This window comes from Cherax quadricarinatus, chromosome 20 (genome assembly GCF_038502225.1).
Source record: "Cherax quadricarinatus isolate ZL_2023a chromosome 20, ASM3850222v1, whole genome shotgun sequence".
Lineage (NCBI taxonomy): Eukaryota > Metazoa > Arthropoda > Malacostraca > Decapoda > Parastacidae > Cherax > Cherax quadricarinatus.
In genome coordinates this window covers 2,714,898-2,738,771 of record NC_091311.1, presented here as the reverse complement: position 1 = coordinate 2,738,771, position 23,874 = coordinate 2,714,898, and the positions used below count along the sequence as shown (strand labels likewise).

Here is a 23,874-nt window from a genome sequence, read left to right as displayed (position 1 = left end):
CTGTGTATCCGAGTGCCCGAGGCCACTCGAAGCTACGTGGATCAGCATGCCACGTAGATCACGATGCCACGTGGATCGCGAAGCCACGTGTGTGTGGGCATGTCACATAGACCTACGAGCTACGTGAGTTACCAGATGTCCCAGGCCACATGCTGTGGTCTGCTGCCCACATCACATTGACGTCACCCACGATGCTGCCCGACTTCATGACGTCACGATGTCTGCCTGATGTCACCTCGAGATGTCTGCTGACGTCACCTCACGATGTCTGCCTGACGTCACCTCGAGATGTCTGCTGACGTCACAGTGCTGCTGACGTCACCTCGCGACATCACGCCTGACATCACATGATGTCACCATCGAGTGTTCAGTAATTGTTTCAGTATTGTCGAGAAGATTGAGAGAAGATATATGTCGTGTGTTAATTAATTCTTCTCAGTCAGTGTTCTCACATGTTAGTGTACCGTATGTACAGCGGTGTGTTTAAAGTTTCCGTGTGTCCAGTGAGGTCTGAGCCAGACCTGAATAGCACCACTGTGTTAAGTCACCCGTGTGACCAGTGTGTTTGACAGCTGATTAATCAGCCCTGAGCGTATGAGCTCTCTTGTACAGAAAGCTTTTATGCTCGTCGCTCGTGATGTTCTACAGAATCGTACCTGCTACGATTCCCATCGAGATTTGTTTCACTTCACCTCCAGACTGTCAGAGTGCATTTATATGTAGAGAAACAAGTCTGGGGACGCTTAGACTAACCTCTGCTATAACTCCAACTGTCGAGAGATGATACTCGCCAAGCCGCAGTTAGGCCTGTCGGCAGGCGCTGTGTCAGCCTCGTGTCACAAGCTTCAGTGAGCAGCCTGCACAAAGAAGATGTCACTTTGACTGCTAGCTCTCTCACTGCAGTCTGGTGTATGATGTTACGACTCCCAGATGTTTCGCCCAGTCGTCTCTGCCACGACTCGCTCCACAACTCGCTCCACGCTCGCCGGCAGTGACAGCCCAGCGACAGTACCAGTCGAGAAGTGTCCTCCTAAGTCGCTTGCCAGAAGTCCTGCCCAGTTGCCGAGTTTTGTCGACGCCTCACTCGAGGGCACCAGCATGTCGTGCCCCAGGTTGAGTGAAACCTGCAGCGACTCTTACGATGTCTGCTTCACCGTTCCAGAGGAGACCGTACCCTGTTGCGTCACAGCTCAGCCGCAGCGATGTCTCCTGTATTGCAGTATCTGTCCAGACGCAGGAAGGCGTGCAGTGATGCCCTTCAATGCTCACTGCCTATGACCACGATGTTTAGCACACCCCACATGTTTTTTCTTCCCTCCCTGTAGGGAGTTTTTTTTTCCATGTCCATATATATATATATGTTTTTATTTTGTGTTCTGTGCCCTGTTCCTACGAGAGAGAGACCGATTTTCTTTTACCACCAGTATTGTCGCGTCGGGACGACGTGCGGTAGGTGGCCGAGCGTATGTAGACAGCCTGTACTGTCTGCACAGACAGCCCATGCTGTCTGCCAGCTTAGTTCATATTTCGCGCCATGCTGGTGCTGCCACCTATAGGCCTTGCCACTTCAGTATGCCCAGACTTGCCTCACCCTCACTCACACAGTGGCCTAGCAGGAAGACAAAAGGCCTCCCGGCTCTCTCTCGTGGGATGGCCCTGCCCGGGCCATGGACACAAACACACAAGCCTGTGTACCCACCACGACTTAACAATAAACAAAGAAGCCTCCGAAGACGTTTATCATTTATCCACCCGCTACCAGAACACTAAACAAGCCCGTTATACATACCTGGAGGTGGTTCATACAGAAGGTGTGGCTCCTGGTTATGGCAGTACATCGGTGCATACCTGCAGGTGGTTCATACCGAAGGTGTGACTCCTGGTTATGGCAGTACAGCAGTGCATACCTGCAGGTGGTTCATACCGAAGGTGTGGCTCCTGGTTATGGCAGTACAGCAGTGCATACCTGGAGGTGGTTCATACCGAAGGTGTGGCTCCTGGTTATGGCAGTACAGCGGTGCATACCTGGAGGTGGTTCATACCGAAGGTGTGGCTCCTGGTTATGGCAGTACAGCGGTGCATACCTGGAGGTGGTTCATACCGAAGGTGTGGCTCCTGGTTATGGCAGTACAGCGGTGCATACCTAGAGGTGGTTCATACCGAAGGAGTGACTCCTGGTTATGGCAGTACAGCGGTGCATACCTGGAGGTGGTTCATACCGAAGGTGTGACTCCTGGTTATGGAAGTACAGCGGTACATACCTGGAGGTGGTTCATACCGAAGGTGTGGCTCCTGGTTATGGCAGTACAGCCGTGCATACCTGGAGGTGGTTCATACCGAAGGTGTGGCTCCTGGTTATGGCAGCACAGCGGTGCATACCTGGAGGTGGTTCATACCGAAGGTGTGGCTCCTGGTTATGGCAGTACAGCGGTGCATACCTGGAGGTGCTTCATACCGAAGGTGTGACTCCTGGTTAGGGCAGTACAGTGGTGCATACCTGGAGGTGGTTCATACCGACGATGTGGCTCCTGGTTATGGCAGTACAGTGGTGCATAGCTGGAGGTGGTTCATCCCGAAGGTGTGGCTCCTGGTTATGGCAGTACAGCGGTGCATACCTGGAGGTGGTTCATCCCAAAGGTGTGGCTCCTGGTTATGGCAGTACAGCGGTGCATACCTGGAGGTGGTTCATACCGAAGGTGTGACTCCTGGTTATGGCAGTACAGCGGTGCATACCTGGATGTGGTTCATCCCGAAGATGTGGCTCCTGGTTATGGCAGCACAGCGGTGCATACCTGAAGGTGGTTCATACCGAAGGTGTGGCTCCTGGTTATGGCAGTACAGCGGTGCGTATGTAGACAGCCTGTACTGTCTGCACAGACAGCCCATGCTGTCTGCCAGCTTAGTTCATATTTTGCGCCATGCTGGTGCTGCCACCTATAGGCCTCGCCACTTCAGTATGCCCAGACTTGCCTCACTCTCACTCACACAGCGGCCTAGCAGGAAGACACAAGGCCTCCCAGCTCTCTCTCATGGGATGGCCCTGCCCAGGCCATGGGCACAAACACACAAGCCTGTGTACCCACCACGACTTAACAATAAACAAAGAAGCCTCCGAAGACGTTTATCATTTATCCACCCGCTACCAGAACATTGAACAAGCCCGTTATACATACCTGGAGGTGGTTCATACCGAAGGTGTGGCTCCTGGTTATGGCAGTACATCGATGCATACCTGCAGGTGGTTCATACCGAAGGTGTGACTCCTGGTTATGGCAGTACAGCGGTGCATACCTGGAGGTGGTTCATACCGAAGGTGTGGCTCCTGGTTATGGCAGTACAGCAGTGCATACCTGGAGGTGGTTCATACCGAAGGTGTGGCTCCTGGTTATGGCAGTACAGCGGTGCATACCTGGAGGTGGTTCATACCGAAGGTGTGACTTCTGGTTATGGCAGTACAGCGGTGCATACCTGGAGGTGGTTTATACCGAAGGTGTGGCTCTTGGTTATTGCATTACAGCGGTGCATACCTGGAGGTGGTTCATACCGAAGGTGTGGCTCCGAGTCTCGGTCACTACCTGAGTGGGGTCTGTCTCTCTCCTCAGCGGGTCGTTAATAAGGTCATGAAGCCACTGAAAATATACGTCATATAATAACCTTGAGGCGCTAAACTCGCGTATCTGAGGGAGGTCGTTCAGCGTAGCTGTAATTTGCCAACCCCAACCCCCCACCCCCACGTATGCCTCGCAAGGACTGACACCCAGCCTGAGCTGGCTGACTTCCTGTTGGGCAAAGGAATTGGCCATGCCCTCTTCTTCCTTGGATCAAACCTATGTCTTATTCATCAGACGCTTAATAACCCCCCCCCCTACAGGTGCAGCGCTTTCCATAATTATAATAATAATTATAATAATAATAATAATAATAATAATAATAATAATAATAATAATAATAATAATAATAATAAAATTACTACTATTACTACTAGTAATAAGTGAGGGGTGACGTTACTTTAGCAACGAGGCCGCTCTGAAGAAGTGCTCTGATCTTCTGGTTGAATGAGTGGCGGTAAGGGCAACCAGGGTTGGTAGCCCAACCCAACTCCACTGGGAAGATGTCCCCTGTGGCCACGTGAAGTTGACGCTCCCCTGTGGCACTGGTGAACCTGGGAGAGAGAGAGAGAGAGAGAGAGAGAGAGAGAGAGAGAGAGAGAGAGAGAGAGAGAGAGAGAGAGAGAGAGAGAGAGAGAGAGAGAGAATTATTAACGTAGTGTCAGTAACCTACGATAACCCAATGAAGCCGCTGTGACTGGTTTATTTGTGCATTATGTGACCCACAACATTCGACTACCACTCAGGTACCTACTTAGGTAGGTGTAAGGTGTAAGGAAACATGCACAACATGTACACACATTGCTGGGATCGATCCCAGGTCCTTCAGATGAGAGCTGAAGACTATCACATGAGCCACGATCACCTAGCATAGAATACAGTAGAAAAAAAGTGGGAATATAAAAGGAATTGTTTAAATATTTAACACTTAACAGCAAGGTGTCTTGTAGCTCGAGTGCTAGCACTCAACTGACACTCTGAGATCCGTATTTCGATCCCCGGTACGGGTAGAAACATTAGGACGTGTTCCTTAAGACACCTGCTGTCCCTGTTATCAGTTAAATAGGTACCTGGGTGTTAGTCGACTGGTGTGGGTCGCATCTAGGTGACAAAATTAAGTAAGTTTATTCAGGTACAGGTACACATATACACAGTTAAATAGATTATCATACATAGCAGCATATGTGTAGATTGTCTATGATAAACAAAAAAGTCAAAATGACTCATTTCCAATGGGGTCCTTAAATTGTCCTTATTTGCTTGAAACGCTCTACATAACAAGGGGCTTTGTATATAGCTGTATATGTCATTGATATCAGCATCGCCTATACACGTTGTGTATGTACTTTTAGACATAAAGATTGTGGTTATTATAATTATTATTATTAAGACCGTATCCCCTTCTAATGGTTGTCATAAAGAAACCGGAGCACACTTCAATAACTGGGCTTATACACCTCAAACAGGACTGTTTGTCATACTCCTTGCAATCAAATGCGTCCATATATCTAAGGTTGACAGTTTAATTGTAACTGATTCTATATCATCAATAAATGCTCTCAACTCATTAAGTATAAATTGTGGCATGCTTGTGTCAGAAGCCAGACACAGGTAAGGTAAGATTGCGGACAGTGGAGTCAGAGTGCACATGCTGTGGATTCCATCTCACATTGGTCTTCAGATGCATGATAGAACTGATAAATTGGCTAAGCTGTATGCTTTCAAAGAGGGAGTAGATTACAATCTTGGGTTGTCAGTTAGCAGTTTGAGAACAATAATACGAAAAGAACTTCAATTGAACTTTATTGATTTAAGACTTAGGGAGATTGACACAAGTCAGTCCATCTATCATCATTCCGTCATGCAGGAGGAGCCACATGTCTATGGTGCATCCAACAAAATAAGCAGACTCTTGGATGTCACTACCGCCCGGCTCCGGCTGGGTTACAAGTATCTTTGGCAGGTTAAATCACCACCACCAGATGTAGACCAAACGAAATGTAAACTTTGCCAGAGAAAATAATGTATTACCACATATATAAACATGTAAATACTTCATTACCTTCGTAACTTGTTCATCTATCATAACGTTACGGCCCAGTCCGTGGACCCATTATGTACCTGGAGTTTACCTGGAGAGAGTTCCGGGGGTCAACGCCCCCGCGGCCCGGTCTGTGACCAGGCCTCCTGGTGGATCAGAGCCTGATCAACCAGGCTGTTGCTGCTGGCTGCACGCAAACCAACGTACGAGCCACAGCCCGGCTGATCCGGAACTGACTTTAGGTGCTTGTCCAGTGCCAGCTTGAAGACTGCCAGGGGTCTGTTGGTAATCCCCCTTATGTGTGCTGGGAGGCAGTTGAACAGTCTCGGGCCCCTAACACTTATTGTATGGCCTCTTAACGTGCTAGTGACACCCCTGCTTTTCATTGGGGGGATGGTGCATCGTCTGCCAAGTCTTTTGCTTTCGTAGTGAGTGATTCTCGTGTGCAAGTTCGGTACTAGTCCCTCTAGGATTTTCCAGGTGTATATAATCATGTATCTCTCCCTCCTGCGTTCCAGGGAATACAGGTTTAGGAACCTCAAGCGCTCCCAATAATTGAGGTGTTTTATCTCCGTTATGCGCTCCGTGAAAGTTCTCTGTACATTTTCTAGGTCGGCAATTTCACCTGCCTTGAAAGGTGCTGTTAGTGTGCAGCAATATTACAGCCTAGATAGAACAAGTGACCTGAAGAGTGTCATCATGGGCTTGGCCTCCCTAGTTTTGAAGGTTCTCATTATCCATCCTGTCATTTTTCTAGCAGATGCGATTGATACAATGTTATGGTCCTTGAAGGTGAGATCCTCCGACATGATCACTCCCAGGTCTTTGACGTTGGTGTTTCGCTCTATTTTGTTGCCAGAATTTGTTTTGTACTCTGATGAAGATTTAATTTCCTCATGTTTACCATATCTGAGTAATTGAAATTTCTCATCGTTGAACTTCATATTGTTTTCTGCAGCCCACTGAAAGATTTGGTTGATGTCCGCCTGGAGCTTTGCAGTGTCTGCAATGGAAGACACTGTCATGCAGATTCGGGTGTCATCTGCAAAGGAAGACACGGTGCTGTGGCTGACATCCTTGTCTATGTCGGATATGAGGATGAGGAACAAGATGGGAGCGAGTACTGTGCCTTGTGGAACAGAGCTTTTCACCGTAGCTGCCTCGGACTTTACTCTGTTGACGACTACTCTCTGTGTTCTGTTAGTGAGGAAATTATAGATCCATCGACCGACTTTTCCTGTTATTCCTTTAGCACGCATTTTGTGCGCTATTACGCCATGGTCACACTTGTCGAAGGCTTTTGCAAAGTCTGTATATATTACATCTGCATTCTTTTTGTCTTCTAGTGCATTTAGGACCTTGTCGTAGTGATCCAATAGTTGAGACAGACAAGAGCGACCTGTTCTAAACCCATGTTGCCCTGGGTTGTGTAACTGATGGGTTTCTAGATGGGTGGTGATCTTGCTTCTTAGGACCCTTTCAAAGATTTTTATGATATGGGATGTTAGTGCTATTGGTCTGTAGTTCTTTGCTGTTACTTTACTGCCCCCTTTGTGGAGTGGGGCTATGTCTGTTGTTTTTAGTAACTGTGGGACGACCCCCGTGGGTATGGGAGTCTCATTGTGCCTATCCCTAAGCCCCAACAGCCTGATACATTTAGACCGATCTCCTTAACTAGTTGTCTTTGTAAAACTTTTGAAAGAATGATACTTAACAGACTGTACTACAGAATCAGACACCAACTTTCCCCCTACCTCTATGGGTTCATGAAAGGTAAAAGTGTGCAGAACTGTATTTCCACCTTTCTCACTGCACACACCTCTACTAGTTTTACCACTTTTGTTGATCTAAAATCTGCATTTGATATTGCGAACAGAACCGTTATACTACATGAACTAGCCAAAATGAATATTGGTGGTAGCTTACTCTGCTGGATAATAGGATACCTGTCAAATAGAGTATCCTCTGTCCTTTACCAAGGCTTCAGAAGTGATTCTAAAGAAATGTCTTTAGGTACACCGCAGGGAGGAGTTCTTAGTCCCATGCTATTTAATATTCTGATTAATGCTCTTCTAAATGCTCTACCTGCCTCACCTAAACATATAGCTATAAGCTATGCTGATGATATCATGATCCATACAACAGGGCATAAGAAGATGAATACCATTCTTAATGAAGTTCAAGCAATTTGTAATCGACTAGGCCTCATAATATCTTCCTCTAAAACAAAGATATTAACAAGCAAACGACATCCCCCACCCATCTATTTGCAGGGTGAAATCATTAGCTACGTTAAAACTTACAGATATCTTGGTGTAGATGTACCCTTTAACAAATCCACTATACCACAACTAAATAAGAAATGCAAAGATAGGCTAAATGCTCTCAAAGCTGTTGCTGGCTACAACCCCAACTATGGTGCTAATGTGAGAATCGTGAGAATGATGTACATAGCCTATGTTAGGTCCTTAATTGATTATGCTGCTCCCATGTTGATATTAGCTAGAGAAAGTTCTCTCCGACCCTTGGAGTTAATGTAAAATGAAGCTCTCAGAATTATTCTTGGCTGTTCCAGATCTACAAAAGTTCTTAACATGAGGAAGGAGCTTGGTATTTCTAGTATCAGTGATAGGATTGTTGAGATTAACACTGTACTCGGTATTAGAATGTTGAGAAACGAACCAGACACTGTCACAATGAATCTTACCAAGTGTTTAGAGGTAAATACACATAGATCTAAATGGATTGTGAAAACGTGCAATTGCATTAAGTTTTATAACCTGCATGAACTGTATCACTGTAGGCAACAAGAGCATTTCACCCCTCCATGGAAGATGTGCTCATTTAATATCACATACCTGCAAGTCCCTCCCAAGAAGCTCATTGCTAGTAATCCCTTCCTTAAATCTCTTGTTAGAGCAACTGCTCAAGAATAAATTTCTCACCTAGCTGGTAGTAATAAGTTATCACAAGTTATATACACTGATGGATCTAAACAGGAGTCTTCTGGCAGGGCTGCATCTGCTCTTGTTGCCACCTCCCTTGTTAAAAACGATAATAAATTTGTTGAGTTAGGCATAAGAATTAACAACTGGGCGTCTACACTGCAAACTGAATTGTTTGCTAACCTATGACACTGAGCTTGACTCTATCATCATTACTGATTCTATGTCATCATTGAAGGATTTTGACTCATATAATGACTCCAACAACATGCTCATTGGTGAAGCCAGGTATAGCTACTCAAAAATTAGGGACAAAGGAATTAATGTACAATTGCTATGGATCCCATCACACATTGGATTACTCCTTCATGATAAAGTTGATATGTTAGCCAAGAAGAGTACCCAGAAGGGGAATGTAGAATATAACTTTGGTATAACTGTGTCTAGCATTAGGAATAATATTAGGAGAGAAGTAAATAATGAAAATGATTGTTATAGGAATGCAGTTAGAAGCCTGAGTAGATCTATAACCCACTATGATAACATGAACGTAGATAAGTATGTTTATGGAGCAACGTGCAATGTTGATAAATTAGACACATGTGCAACTCTTGGGTATCTTTATTGAGGAAACGTTTCGCCACATAGTGGCTTCATCAGTCCATACAAAGGAGAATCTTGAAGAACAGGAGGAGAATGAGGTAATCAGTCCCTCAACCTTGAGTCGATGTGGTCAGTTCATCAATCTTCTTTTCAAGATTGATGGACTGACCACATCGACTCAAGGTTGAGGGACTGATTACCTCATTCTCCTCCTGTTCTTCAAGATTCTCCTTTGTATGGACTGATGAAGCCATTATGTGGCGAAACGTTTCCTCAATAAAGATACCCAAGAGTTGCGCATGTGTCTAATTTATCAACATGTCGGTTCTCAGAACCATTCATCTACAAACGTGCAATGTGAACAGACTGACTGATGTTGTAGTGGCCAGGCTTAGGCTTGGTTACAAGTACTTCTGGCAGTTTGGGAGACACGCAGATGATGATCAAACTAAATGTAAATTATGTGATCAGGCATATGGTCACTCTTTTGAACACTATGTGCTTAATTGTCCACTTATTGAGGAATACAGAGACAGACAGTATAATAACCTATGTGACATGTCAAGATATCTTATTAATGAAAATAAGATACCAGATATACTAAGCAAATTTCCTAAATTTGATTGTAACAGATAAGTGAACTATAGATATGTAGATATAAATCCATATGTATTCCTGTTAGCCCTTTGGGGCCTAGTTCCTAGGCCTTTTGTGTATCCATATGCTCTCGCGCTACCGTCCACAGGATGGATATGGGGTGCACAATAAACTAGCAACTTCGTTGGCAAAATCTAAATCTGGGTATGGGGTGACTACCGCCCACAGGATGGGTATGAGGTAACTGCCGCCCACACGATGGGTATGGGGTGACTACCGCTCACACTATAGGTATGGGGTGACTACCGCCTACACGATGGGTTTGGGGTGGCCTGGTGGCTAAAGCTCCCGCTTCACACACGGAGGGCCCGGGTTCGATTCCCGGCGGGTGGAAACATTTCGACACGTTTCCTTACACCTATTGTCCTGTTCACCTAGCAGCAAATAGGTACCTGGGTGTTAGTCGACTGGTGTGGGTCGCATCCTGGGGGACAAGATTAAGGACCCCAATGGAAATAAGTTAGACAGTCCTCGATGACGCACTGACTTTCTTGGGTTATCCTGGGTGGCTAACCCTCCGGGGTTAAAAATCCGAAAGAAATCTTATCTTATCTTATCTTATCTTAATTAAACTTAACTCCCCGAGTGACATTTTTATAAGAGAAAACGTTAGTCGTTATATCTCTTAAGGGTACACTAGCGTAGATATACTAAGTTATTACCTCACCGCGATGCGGTCCTCCAGGTACGTCCTCCAAGTGATGAAGGCGTACTTAGTGTCTCGTGCCTTGGTAATACACTCGTCTAGAGAGGGACAAGGTTTGAGGCCCTCGTAGACACGCTTGTACAGAGGAACCTGGGATGTCTTCAACAACTGCAGGTCGGCAGCACCCAGGTCCTGCGTAACACCATAAGCTGAGATCAATTTTATTTAGAAAATCTATGAAGGGTTTTAGAACAGAATATTTTTTTACAATGGTTTCTGTTCTATCGTTGTTACAGGAGCTTATTTAGCAGTAAAACAAAGTTCAAAAATCATTTTGACATTTAGGGTTGTCTCTATGTATGTATCGGAAGCACAAAAAATAGTGAGGTATACAGGAAAAATTTTCACACACACACGCACACACAGACACACACACACATACACACACACGAAAACACACACACACACACAGACACATTCACACTCACACACTCACACACACACACACACACACACACACACACTCACACTAAACTGTATGCAGAGGTCCTGTCAAACCCACATGGGGCCAAAACAAAGACAGGGAGCACTCTAGGACAGAAAGAGAGGTTGGAAGACATCGAAGGAACTAGGACATGTGCAAGGACCTTACCAGATACCTGTGGGGGCCAGGAGCAGGTGAGCAGGAAGGATAAACCAAGAAGCATAGGGGCCATAACGAGGGAAGGGACTGAAGGAAGGAACACTCCACGGGAAGGAACTAAAACACATCAGAGGATGCAATGGGAGTCACAGTGGGAGGTGGAAAGGGAGAGATCCGTGTTTGTCTATGGGCTAGACGAAGCTAAAGGGGAAACTTATGATGAAAGAAAGCAGGAGGAGAAAAAAGCGATTGAAGACATCATGAAGGTGATAGGCGAGGGGGACATGACCCAGGTGGCAAATTTTCGGAGAATTGGGTGGTTCACAAAGAAAAGGAATCGGCCTCTCAAAGTAATTTTCAAGGCAGAATCAACCCGAACCATGATCCTGCAGGAGAAAGCACGGCTGAGAGGCAAGCAGGAGTTCCGGAGTGTGTACCTCGACCGAGACAGAACACAGGACGAAAGGAAGACAATGAAAGAGAGAGTTCAAAAACGAAAGGAGAAATGGGAGGAAATGAAAAAGGAGAGCAGAATAACCCAGGATCAAATGGAAGGACAAGCGCACCCCCCAGAAACACCTGCAGAAGGACTCCAGCCACGACACCCCCAAGGCAACTGAACAATCCAAACCAACCATCACACACCGATCCCTCTGTTTCCACCCCCCGCACCACAGTTACAGTATTAGAACAGAAGTTGAAGGTTTGGTACACAAATGCAGATGGATTAACGAATAAACATGAGGAATGGCAAGAAAGAATCAATGAGAAGTCCCCAGACATCATAGCAGTTACAGAAACAAAACTCATGGAGACAATAACAGATGCAATCTTCCCACCAGGATACCAGATCATGAGGAAAGATAGAAGGGGCAGGGGGGGAGGTGGGGTTGCTCTGCTCGTAAAAAACAGATGGAAATTCGAGAAAATGGAAGGAATAGATGAGACGGGAGAAAGAGACTACATAGCAGGTACACTTCAGTCGGGGGAACACAAAGTGGTCATTGCAGTGATGTATAATCCACCACAGAACTGCAGGAGGCCAAGAGAGGAATATGAAGAGAGCAACAGAGCAATGGTGGACACACTTGCTGAGGTGGCAAGAAGAGCTCACTCCAGCAGAGCAAAGTTGCTGGTTATGGGGGATTTCAACCACAGGGAGATTGACTGGGAAAACCTGGAGCCACATGGGGGTCCCGAAACATGGAGAGCCAGGATGTTGGACGTGGTGCTGGAAAACCTCATGCACCAACATGTTAAGGACACTACCAGAGTGAGAGGGGAGGATGAACCAGCAAGATTGGACCTTGTGTTCACCCTGGGCAGCTCAGACATTGAGGACATCAAGTATGAGAGTCCCCTAGGAGCTAGCGACCACGTGGTTCTGTGCTTTGAATACATAGTAGAGCTGCAAGTGGAGAGAATAACAGGAGTAGAATGGGAAAAACCTGACTATAAAAGAGGGGACTACATAGGGTTGAAGAACTTCCTGCGGGAGGTCCAGTGGGACAGAGAACTGGCAGGAAAGCCAGTAAATGAAATGATGGAATATGTAGCAACAAAATGCAAGGAGGCAGTGGAAAGGTTCATTCCCAAGGGCAACAGTAACAACGGGAAGACCAGAACAAGCCCCTGGTTCACCCGACGGTGTAAGGAGGCAAAAACAAAGTGCAATAGAGAATGGAAAAAGTACAGAAGGCAGAGAACACACGAAAATAGGGAGATCAGTCGCAGAGCCAGGAATGAGTACGCACAGGTAAGGAGGGAGGCCCAGCGACAGTATGAAAATGACATAGCATCGAGAATCAAGACTGACCCGAAACTGTTGTATAGCCACATCAGGAGGAAGACAACAGTCAAAGACCAGGTGATCAGATTAAGGACAGAAGGTGGAGAACTCACAAGAAATGATCAGGAGGTATGTGAGGAGCTGAACAGGAGATTTAAGGAAGTTTTTACAGTAGAGACAGGAAGGGCTGTGGGAAGACAGAACAGAAGGGAACATCAAGAGGGAATATACCAACAAGTGTTGGATGACATACGAACAACTGAGGAGGAGGTGAAGAAGCTCTTAAGTGACCTTGACACCTCAAAGGCGATGGGACCGGACAACATCTCCCCATGGGTCCTTAGAGAAGGAGCAGAGATGCTGTGTGTGCCTCTAACCACAATCTTCAACACATCCCTTGAAACTGGGCAACTACCTGAGAAATGGAAGACAGCTAATGTAGTCCCCATATTTAAGAAAGGAAACAGAAACGAGGCACTAAACTACAGACCTGTGTCTCTGACATGTATCGTGTGCAAAGTCATGGAGAAGATTATCAGGAGGAGAGTGGTCGAACACCTGGAAAGGAACAAGATTATAAATGAAAACCAGCATGGGTTCATGGAAGGCAAATCTTGTATCACAAACCTCCTGGAGTTTTATGACAAGGTAACAGAAGTAAGACACGAGAGAGAGGGTTGGGTAGATTGCGTTTTCCTAGACTGCAGGAAGGCCTTTGACACAGTTCCCCACAAGAGATTAGTGCAGAAGCTGGAGGATCAGGCACACGTAAAAGGAAGGGCACTGCAATGGATAAGGGAATACCTGACAGGGAGGCAGCAACGAGTCATGGTACGTGAAGAGGTATCACAGTGGGCGCCTGTTACGAGCGGGGTCCCACAGGGGTCAGTTCTAGGACCAGTGCTATTTTTGATATATGTGAACGACATGATGGAAGGAATAGACTCTGAAGTGTCCCTGTTCGCAGATGACGTGAAGTTGATGAGAAGAATTAAATCGGACGAGGATGAGGCAGGACTGCAAAGAGACCTGGAGAGGCTGGACATGTGGTCCAGTAACTGGCTTCTCGAATTCAATCCAGCCAAATGCAAAGTCATGAAGATTGGGGAGGGGCAAAGAAGACCGCAGACAGAGTATAGGCTAGGTGGACAAAGACTACAGACCTCACTCAGGGAGAAAGACCTTGGGGTGACCATAACACCGAGCACATCACCGGAGGCACACATCAACCAAATAACCGCTGCAGCATACGGGCGCCTGGCAAACCTGAGAATAGCGTTCCGATACCTTAATAAGGAATCGTTCAAGACACTGTACACTGTGTATGTTAGGCCCATACTGGAGTATGCAGCACCAGTCTGGAACCCACACCTGGTCAAGCACGTCAAGAAGTTAGAGAAAGTACAAAGGTTTGCAACAAGGCTAGTCCCAGAGCTCAAGGGAATGTCGTACGAGGAAAGGTTAAGGGAAATCGGACTGACGACACTGGAGGACAGAAGGGTCAGGGGAGACATGATAACGACATACAAGATACTGCGGGGAATAGACAAGGTGGACAGAGATAGGATGTTCCAGAGAGGGGACACAGGGACAAGGGGTCACAACTGGAAGCTGAAGACTCAGACGAGTCACAGGGACGTTAGGAAGTATTTCTTCAGTCATAGAGTTGTCAGCAAGTGGAATAGCCTAGCAAGTGAAGTAGTGGAGGCAGGAACCATACATAGTTTTAAGAAGAGGTATGACAAAGCTCAGGAAGCAGAGAGAGAGAGGATCCAGTAGCGATCAGTGAAGAGGCGGGGCCAGGAGCTGAGTCTCGACCCCTGCAACCACAATTAGGTGAGTACAATTAGGTGAGTACACACACACACACACACACACACACACACTTATGGGCGATTTCAATCACAGGGAGATCGACTGGGAAAACCTGGAGCCTCACGGGGGTCCCGAAACATGGACAGCCAAGATGATGGATGTGGCACTGGAAAACCTCATGCATCAACGTGTTAAGGACAGTACCAGAGAGAGAGGGGAGGATTAGCCAGCAAGACTGAACCTTGTGCTCACCCTGAGCAGTTCACACATTGAGGACATCACATATGAGAGGCCCCTTGGAGGTAGTGATCACGTGGTTCTGTGCTTTGAATACATAGTAGAGTTACAAGTGGAGAGGGTAACAGAAGTTGAATGGGAAAAGCCAGACTATAAACGGGGGGACCTCATAGGTTTGAGGAACTTCCTGCAAGAGGTTCAGTGGGACAGAGAACTGGTAGGAAAGTCGGTAAATAAAATGATGAAATACGTAACAGCAAAATGCAAGGAGGCAGAGGAAAGGTTTGTTCCCAAGGGCAACAGAAATAATGGGAAGACCAGAACGAGCCCTTGGTTTACCCGACGGTGTAAGGAGGCAAAAGCCAAGTGCAATAGAGAATGGAAAAAGTACAGAAGGCGAAGAACACAGGAAAATAAGGAGATTAGTCGAAGAGCCAGGAACGAGTATGCACAGGTAAGGAGGGAGGCCCAGCAACAGTAAGAAAATAACATAGCATCGAAAATCAGGTCTGATCCGAAACTGCTGTACAGCCACATCAGGAGGAAGACAACAGTCAAATACCAGGTGATCAGGCTGAGGACAGAAGGTGGAGAACCCACAAGAAACGATCACAAGGTCTGCGAGGAGCTCAACATGAGATTTATGGAAGTATTTACAGTAGAGACAGGAATGGCTCTGAGAAGACAGCGCAGAGGGTAACACCAACAGGGAATATTCCAACAGGTGCTTGATGACATACAAACAACGGAGGAGGAGGAGGTGCAGAAGCTGCTAAGTGACCTCGATGCCTCAAAGGCGAGGAGTATGGACAACATCTCCCCGTGGGTCCTTAGAGAAGGAGCAGAGATGCTGTGTGTGCCATTAACCACAGTCTTCAATACATCCCTTGAAACTGGGCAAGTACCTGAGGTATGGAAGATGGCAAACGTAGTCCCCATTTTTAAGAAAGGAGACAGAAATGAGGCACTAAACTACAGACCAGTGTCTCTGACGTGTATAGTATGCAAAGGCATGGAGAAGATTATCAGGAGGTGAGTGGTGGAACACCTGGAACGAAACGAGATTATAAACAACAGCCATCACGGATTTATGGAAGGCAAATCCTGTGTCATAAAACTCCAGAAGGTTTATGACACAGGATTTGCCTTCCATAAATCCGTGATGGTAAGACACTGTGCCTTCGACACAGTTCCTCACAGGAGATTAGTGCAGAAACTGGAGGATCAGGCGTGTATAACAGGAAGGGCACTGGAATGGACGAGAGAATACCTGACAGGGAGGCAACAACGAGTCATGGTACGTGTTGAGGTTTCACAGTGGGCGCCTGTGACGAGCGGGGTCCCACAGGGGTCAGTCCTAGTACCGGTGCTATTTTTGATATATGTGAATGACATGATGGAAGGGATAGACTCTGAAGTATCCCTGTTTGCAGATGATGTGAAGCTAATGAGAATGATTAAATCGGATGAGGATCAGGCAGGACTACAAAGAGACTTGGACAGGCTGGACACGTGGTCCAGCAACTGGCTTCTCGAATTCAACCCTGCCAAATGCAAAGTCATGAAGATTGGGGAGGGGCAAAGAAGACCGCAGACAGAGTATAGGCTAGGTGGACAAAGGCTGCAAACCTCAGTCAAGGAGAAAGACCTTGGGGTGACCCTAACACCAAACACATCTCCGGAGGCACACATCAACCAGATAACTGCTGCAGCATATGGGCCCATGGCAAACCTGAGAATAGCGTTCCGATACCTTAGTAAGGAATCGTTCAAGACACTGTACACTGTGTACGTCAGGAGAATACTGCAGTATGCAGCACCAATTTGGAACCCACACCTGGTCAAGCACGTCAAGAAGTTAGAGAAAGTACAAAGGTTTACAACAAGGCTAGCTCCGGAGCTCAGGGGAATGTCGTTCAAAGAAAGGTTGAGGGGAATCGGACTGACGACACTGGAGGACAGAAGGGTCAGGGGAGACATAATAACAACATACAAAATAATGCGTGGAATAGACAAGGTGGACAAAGACAGGATGTTCCAGAGAGGGGACACAGAAACAAGGGGTCACAATTGGAAGCTGAAGACTCAGACGAGTCACAGAGATGTTAGGAAGTACTTCCTCAGTCACAGAGTAGTCAGGAAGTGGAATAGCCTAGCAAGTGATGTAGTGGAAGCAGGAACCATACATAGCTTTAAGGCGAGGTATGACAAAGCTCACGAAGCAGAGAGAGAGAGGACCTAGTAGCGATCAGTGAATAGGGGGGGGGGGGGTAGGAGCTGAGTCTCGACCCTTGCAACCACAATTAGGTGAGTACAATTAGGAGAATTATGTGAGTACACACACACACACATTCACATACACACACACACACACATACACACACACATACACACACACACACACACACACACACACATACACACACACACATACACAGAGAGCTAGGAGTCTGTCAAATACGCAGATAACAGACTTGCTAAATTTAGCATATAGGCACCAAAGTGTGTGAGCCAAGACCAGTGGAGACAAAATAACAACATACACTGGATAAGAGAAACTCACCTGGATTCCCCACGAGAAATCTGACTGAACGAGCTCTTCCAGTGAGTTGAGTGTAGGTGAGAGTGCAGGAAGGGTGAGAGTGGCTGTCAACATAGCCACGTATACGGTAACCATCACAAACATTGTGAGTACGAAGGTCAGCAGGAACACTCTGGGGCTTCTCTCAGATACCCAGTTGATGTTCTGGCTGTAAAGATGAGACGACAGGAGGTGAACCAGGGACGAGGAGGACACTGCTAAGAGACACAGGGACGAAGAGGACTCTGCTGATGTTGTTGATGTTGCAGTGTCTTCTTCGTGGCTAGTGCAACTACCACTACCACTAACCAATCCCTTGGATATGACCTACTTCCACTGGGGAATCCCCTCTACCAGTGACTATGCCCTCGTCTACTACCCGTCCCCATACACTTACGCCTATTTAATTTTAGCGCCAGCCTTCTTGCTTGTGCTCCAGAATCTCTTCAATTACGGTGCTCTGCACACCAACTTCAAGGCTGAGGGACTGATTACCTCATCTTTTGTATATTGTTCTACTGTCTTCAAGTTGTGTCCTAGAATCTGTATTGATAAAGCCACTGGTTGGCGATACGTCTGCAATTAAAGATACGTAGATGTCGCACATGTGACTATGATCAAGCTCACGGAGCAGGGAGAGAGAAAGAGGACCTAGTAGCTATCAGTGAAGAGGCGAGGCCAGGAGCTATGTCTCGACCACTGCAACCATGAATAGATAAGTACACACACACACACATACACAGTAGGCTTGGATACCAAATAATTTTGCTCACACTGGAAAATCCATGTCTAAATATGTATGTGAGACTTCTAACGAAAGCTGGAGCCTGACTACTCTCTCCTCTCCGGTGCTTGAAGCATCACAAGCAATTATGCAGTGGTATAAGTAACAGCACTAGGTGACAGACATAACTTCCTTGTAAGCCGTTATAAAGTGACAGTAAAAATATAACATTAACGTAATAGAAGAAAATAATAATCAGTGCATCTCGAGGACTAACTTGAAACAGGCTCCGAAAACCACGAGGGAGGCCTTGACGACGGTGGTTGGGGATGCCAAGTGTCTTGTGGCATCAGGCTGAGCAGCCTGAGAGGAGAGTGTACACACAATGTAGTAGAAGGGTCCAGCCAGCCCCAGGGTAGCTGCGAACGCCATCCACACCTGTGTAAGATTATTCAGCTATACCTAAATACAGTTACATAGATTATCATACATAGCAGCATATGTGTAGAGAACCTGGGATAACCCAAAAAAGCCAACGTGACTTACTTTCATTGTGGTTCTTAATCTCCAGTAGGGGTTCTTAATCTCAAGTAGGGGTTCTTAATCTCCAGTAGGGGTTCTTAATCTCCAGTAGGGATTCTTAATCTCCAGTAGGGGTTCTTAATCTCCAGTAGGGGTTCTTAATCTCCAGTAGGGGTTCTTAATCTCCAGTAGGGGTTCTTAATCTCCAGTAGGGGTTCTTAATCTCCAGTAGGGATTCTTAATCTCCAGTAGGGGTTCTTAATCTACAGTAGGGGTTCCTAATCTCCAGTAGGGGTTCTTAATCTCCAGTAGGGATTCTTAATCTCCAGTAGGGGTTCTTAATCTCCAGTAGGGGTTCTTAATCTCCAGTAGGGGTTCTTAATCTCCAGTAGGGGTTCTTAATCTCCAGTAGGGGTTCTTAATCTCCAGTAGGGGTTCTTAATCTCCAGTAGGGGTTCTTAATCTCCAGTAGGGATTCTTAATCTCCAGTAGGGGTTCTTAATCTCAAGTAGGGGTTCTTAATCTCCAGTAGGGGTTCTTAATCTTCACTGGGGTTCTTAATCTTCACTGGTGTTCTCAATCTCCACTGGGGTTCTTAATCTCCACTGAGGTTCTTAATCTCCAGTAGGGGTTCTTAATCTCAAGTAGGGGTTCTTAATCTCCAGTAGGGGTTCTTAATCTTCACTGGGGTTCTTAATCTTCACTGGTGTTCTCAATCTCCACTGGGGTTCTTAATCTCCACTGAGGTTCTTAATCTCCACTGGGGTTGTCAATCTCCACTGGGGTTCTCAATCTCCACTGGAGTTCTCAATCTCCACTGGGGTTCTCAATCTCCACTGGGGTTCTTAATCTCCACTGAGGTTCTTAATCTCCACTGGGGTTGTCAATCTCCACTGGGGTTCTCATTCTCCACTGGGGTTCTCAATCTCCACTGGGGTTGTCAATCTCCACTGGGGTTCTCAATCTCCACTGGGGTTCTCAATCTCCACTGGGGTTGTCAATCTCCACTGGGGTTCTCATTCTCCACTGGGGTTGTCAATCTCCACTGGGGTTGTCAATCTCCACTGGGGTTGTCAATCTCCACTGGGGTTCTCAATCTCCACTGGGGTTCTCAATCTCCACTGGGGTTCTCAATCTCCACTGGGGTTCTCAATCTCCACTGGGGTTGTCAATCTCCACTGGGGTTCTCAATCTCCACTGGGGTTCTCAATCTCCACTGGGGTTCTCAATCTCCACTGGGGTTCTCATTCTCCACTGGGGTTCTCAATCTCCACTGGGGTTGTCAATCTCCACTGGGGTTGTTAATCTCCACTGGGGTTCTCAATCTCCACTGGGGTTCTCAATCTCCACTGGGGTTCTCAATCTCCACTGGGGTTCTCAATCTCCACTGGGGTTGTCAATCTCCACTGGGGTTCTCAATCTCCACTGGGGTTGTCAATCTCCACTGGGGTTCTCAATCTCCACTGGGGTTCTCAATCTCCACTGGGGTTCTCAATCTCCACTGGGGTTGTCAATCTCCACTGGGGTTGTCAATCTCCACTGGGGTTGTCAATCTCCACTGGGGTTCTCAATCTCCACTGGGGTTGTCAATCTCCACTGGGGTTCTCAATCTCCACTGGGGTTGTCAATTTCCACTGGGGTTGTCAATCTCCACTGGGGTTCTCAATCTCCACTGGGGTTGTCAATCTCCACTGGGGTTGTCAATCTCCACTGGGGTTCTCAATCTCCACTGGGGTTGTCAATCTCCACTGGGGTTGTCAATCTCCACTGGGGTTGTCAATCTCCACTGGGGTTGTCAATCTCCACTGGGGTTGTCAATCTCCACTGGGGTTGTCAATCTCCACTGGGGTTCTCAATCTCCACTGGGGTTCTCAATCTCCACTGGGGTTGTCAATCTCCACTGGGGTTGTCAATCTCCACTGGGGTTGTCAATCTCCACTGGGGTTCTCAATCTCCACTGGGGTTGTCAATCTCCACTGGGGTTCTCAATCTCCACTGGGGTTGTCAATCTCCACTGGGGTTGTCAATCTCCACTGGGGTTCTCAATCTCCACTGGGGTTGTCAATCTCCACTGGGGTTCTCAATCTCCACTGGGGTTGTCAATCTCCACTGGGGTTCTCAATCTCCACTGGGGTTGTCAATCTCCACTGGGGTTGTCAATCTCCACTGGGGTTCTCAATCTCCACTGGGGTTGTCAATCTCCACTGGGGTTGTCAATCTCCACTGGGGTTCTCAATCTCCACTGGGGTTGTCAATCTCCACTGGGGTTCTCAATCTCCACTGGGGTTGTCAATCTCCACTGGGGTTCTCAATCTCCACTGGGGTTGTCAATCTCCACTGGGGTTGTCAATCTCCACTGGGGTTCTCAATCTCCACTGGGGTTGTCAATCTCCACTGGGGTTGTCAATCTCCACTGGGGTTCTCAATCTCCACTGGGGTTGTCAATCTCCACTGGGGTTGTCAATCTCCACTGGGGTTGTCAATCTCCACTGGGGTTGTCAATCTCCACTGGGGTTCTCAATCTCCACTGGGGTTCTCAATCTCCACTGGGGTTCTCAATCTCCACTGGGGTTCTCAATCTCCACTGGGGTTGTCAATCTCCACTGGGGTTGTCAATCTCCACTGGGGTTGTCAATCTCCACTGGGGTTCTCAATCTCCACTGGGGTTGTCAATCTCCACTGGGGTTCTCAATCTCCACTGGGGTTGTCAATCTCCACTGGGGTTCTCAATCTCCACTGGGGTTGTCAATCTCCACTGGGGTTGTCAATCTCCACTGGGGTTGTCAATCTCCACTGGGGTTGTCAATCTCCACTGGGGTTGTCAATCTCCACTGGGGTTGTCAATCTCCACTGGGGTTGTCAATCTCCACTGGGGTTGTCAATCTCCACTGGGGTTGTCAATCTCCACTGGGGTTGTCAATCTCCACTGGGGTTGTCAATCTCCACTGGGGTTGTCAATCTCCACTGGGGTTCTCAATCTCCACTGGGGTTGTCAATCTCCACTGGGGTTCTCAATCTCCACTGGGGTTGTCAATCTCCACTGGGGTTCTTATATCTACAAACAAAACTGAGAAAAATCATCGCTAAAACAATAGAGGATTTTTTCCTAAATAAAGAGAAAAACAATGTAAGAGGAGAGTCTCACCTGGCAGGTGAAGGGACGGAGGAGAGTCTCACCTGGCAGGTGAAGGGACGGAGGAGAGCCTCACCTGGCAGGTGAAGGGACGGAGGAGAGTCTCACCTGGCAGGTGAAGGGACGGAGGAGAGCCTCACCTGGCAGGTGAAGGGACGGAGGAGAGTCTCACCTGGCAGGTGAAGGGACGGAGGAGAGTCTCACCTGGCAGGTGAAGGGACGGAGGAGAGCCTCACCTGGCAGGTGAAGGGACGGAGGAGAGTCTCACCTGGCAGGTGAAGGGACGGAGGAGAGTCTCACCTGGCAGGTGAAGGGACGGAGGAGAGCCTCACCTGGCAGGTGAAGGGACGGAGGAGAGCCTCACCTGGTAGGTGAAGGGACGGAGGAGAGCCTCACCTGGCCGGGGAAGGGACGGAGGAGAGCCTCACCTGGCAGGTGAAGGGACGGAGGAGAGTCTCACCTGGCAGGTGAAGGGACGGAGGAGAGCCTCACCTGGCAGGTGAAGGGACGGAGGAGAGCCTCACCTGGTAGGTGAAGGGACGGAGGAGAGTCTCACCTGGCAGGTGAAGGGACGGAGGAGAGCCTCACCTGGTAGGTGAAGGGACGGAGGAGAGTCTCACCTGGCAGGTGAAGGGACGGAGGAGAGCCTCACCTGGCAGGTGAAGGGACGGAGGAGAGCCTCACCTGGCAGGTGAAGGGATGGAGGAGAGCCTCACCTGGCAGGTGAAGGGACGGAGGAGAGCCTCACCTGGCAGGTGAAGGGACGGAGGAGAGCCTCACCTGGTAGGTGAAGGGACGGAGGAGAGTCTCACCTGGTAGGTGAAGGGACGGAGGAGAGCCTCACCTGGTAGGTGAAGGGACGGAGGAGAGCCTCACCTGGCAGGTGAAGGGACGGAGGAGAGTCTCACCTGGCAGGTGAAGGGACGGAGGAGAGCCTCACCTGGTAGGTGAAGGGACGGAGGAGAGCCTCACCTGGTAGGTGAAGGGACATAGGAGAGCCTCACCTGGTAGGTGAAGGGACGGAGGAGAGTCTCACCTGGTAGGTGAAGGGACGGAGGAGAGTCTCACCTGGTAGGTGAAGGGACGGAGGAGAGCCTCACCTGGTAGGTGAAGGGACGGAGGAGAGCCTCACCTGGTAGGTGAAGGGACGGAGGAGAGCCTCACCTGGTAGGTGAAGGGACGGAGGAGAGCCTCACCTGGTAGGTGAAGGGACGGAGGAGAGTCTCACCTGGTAGGTGAAGGGACGGAGGAGAGCCTCACCTGGCAGGTGAAGGGACGGAGGAGAGCCTCACCTGGTAGGTGAAGGGACGGAGGAGAGCCTCACCTGGCAGGTGAAGGGACGGAGGAGAGCCTCAATTGGCAGGTGAAGGGACGGAGGAGAGCCTCACCTGGCAGGTGAAGGGACGGAGGAGAGCCTCACCTGGCAGTTGAAGGGACGGAGGAGAGCCTCACCTGGCAGGTGAAGGGACGGAGGAGAGCCTCACCTGGCAGGTGAAGGGACGGAGGAGAGCCTCACCTGGCAGGTGAAGGGACGGAGGAGAGCCTCACCTGGCAGGTGAAGGGACGGAGGAGAGCCTCACCTGGCAGGTGAAGGGACGGAGGAGAGTCTCACCTGGCAGGTGAAGGGACGGAGGAGAGCCTCACCTGGTAGGTGAAGGGACGGAGGAGAGCCTCACCTGGCAGGTGAAGGGACGGAGGAGAGCCTCACCTGGCAGGTGAAGGGACGGAGGAGAGCCTCACCTGGCAGGTGAAGGGACGGAGGAGAGCCTCACCTGGTAGGTGAAGGGACGGAGGAGAGTCTCACCTGGCAGGTGAAGGGACGGAGGAGAGTCTCACCTGGTAGGTGAAGGGACGGAGGAGAGTCTCACCTGGCAGGTGAAGGGACGGAGGAGAGTCTCACCTGGCAGGTGAAGGGACGGAGGAGAGTCTC

General features: G+C 48.3%; 1 protein-coding gene across 1 annotated transcript in view; it reads right to left on the bottom strand.

The window, feature by feature from the left end:
• Positions 1 to 2,650: 2,650 nt before the first annotated feature.
• LOC138852973 (ionotropic receptor 21a-like) overlaps positions 2,651 to 23,874 on the bottom strand; it is a 31,532-nt gene continuing 10,308 nt past the window's right edge. Inside the window, exons 7-12 of the mRNA XM_070086857.1 lie at positions 18,567 to 18,727; positions 17,548 to 17,734; positions 10,517 to 10,692; positions 4,009 to 4,162; positions 3,528 to 3,629; positions 2,651 to 2,764 (exon numbers count right to left, since the gene is read on the bottom strand). Of these exons, the coding sequence (XP_069942958.1) occupies positions 2,651 to 2,764; positions 3,528 to 3,629; positions 4,009 to 4,162; positions 10,517 to 10,692; positions 17,548 to 17,734; positions 18,567 to 18,727 (894 nt within the window). The remainder of the gene's footprint in view (positions 2,765 to 3,527; positions 3,630 to 4,008; positions 4,163 to 10,516; positions 10,693 to 17,547; positions 17,735 to 18,566; positions 18,728 to 23,874) is intronic.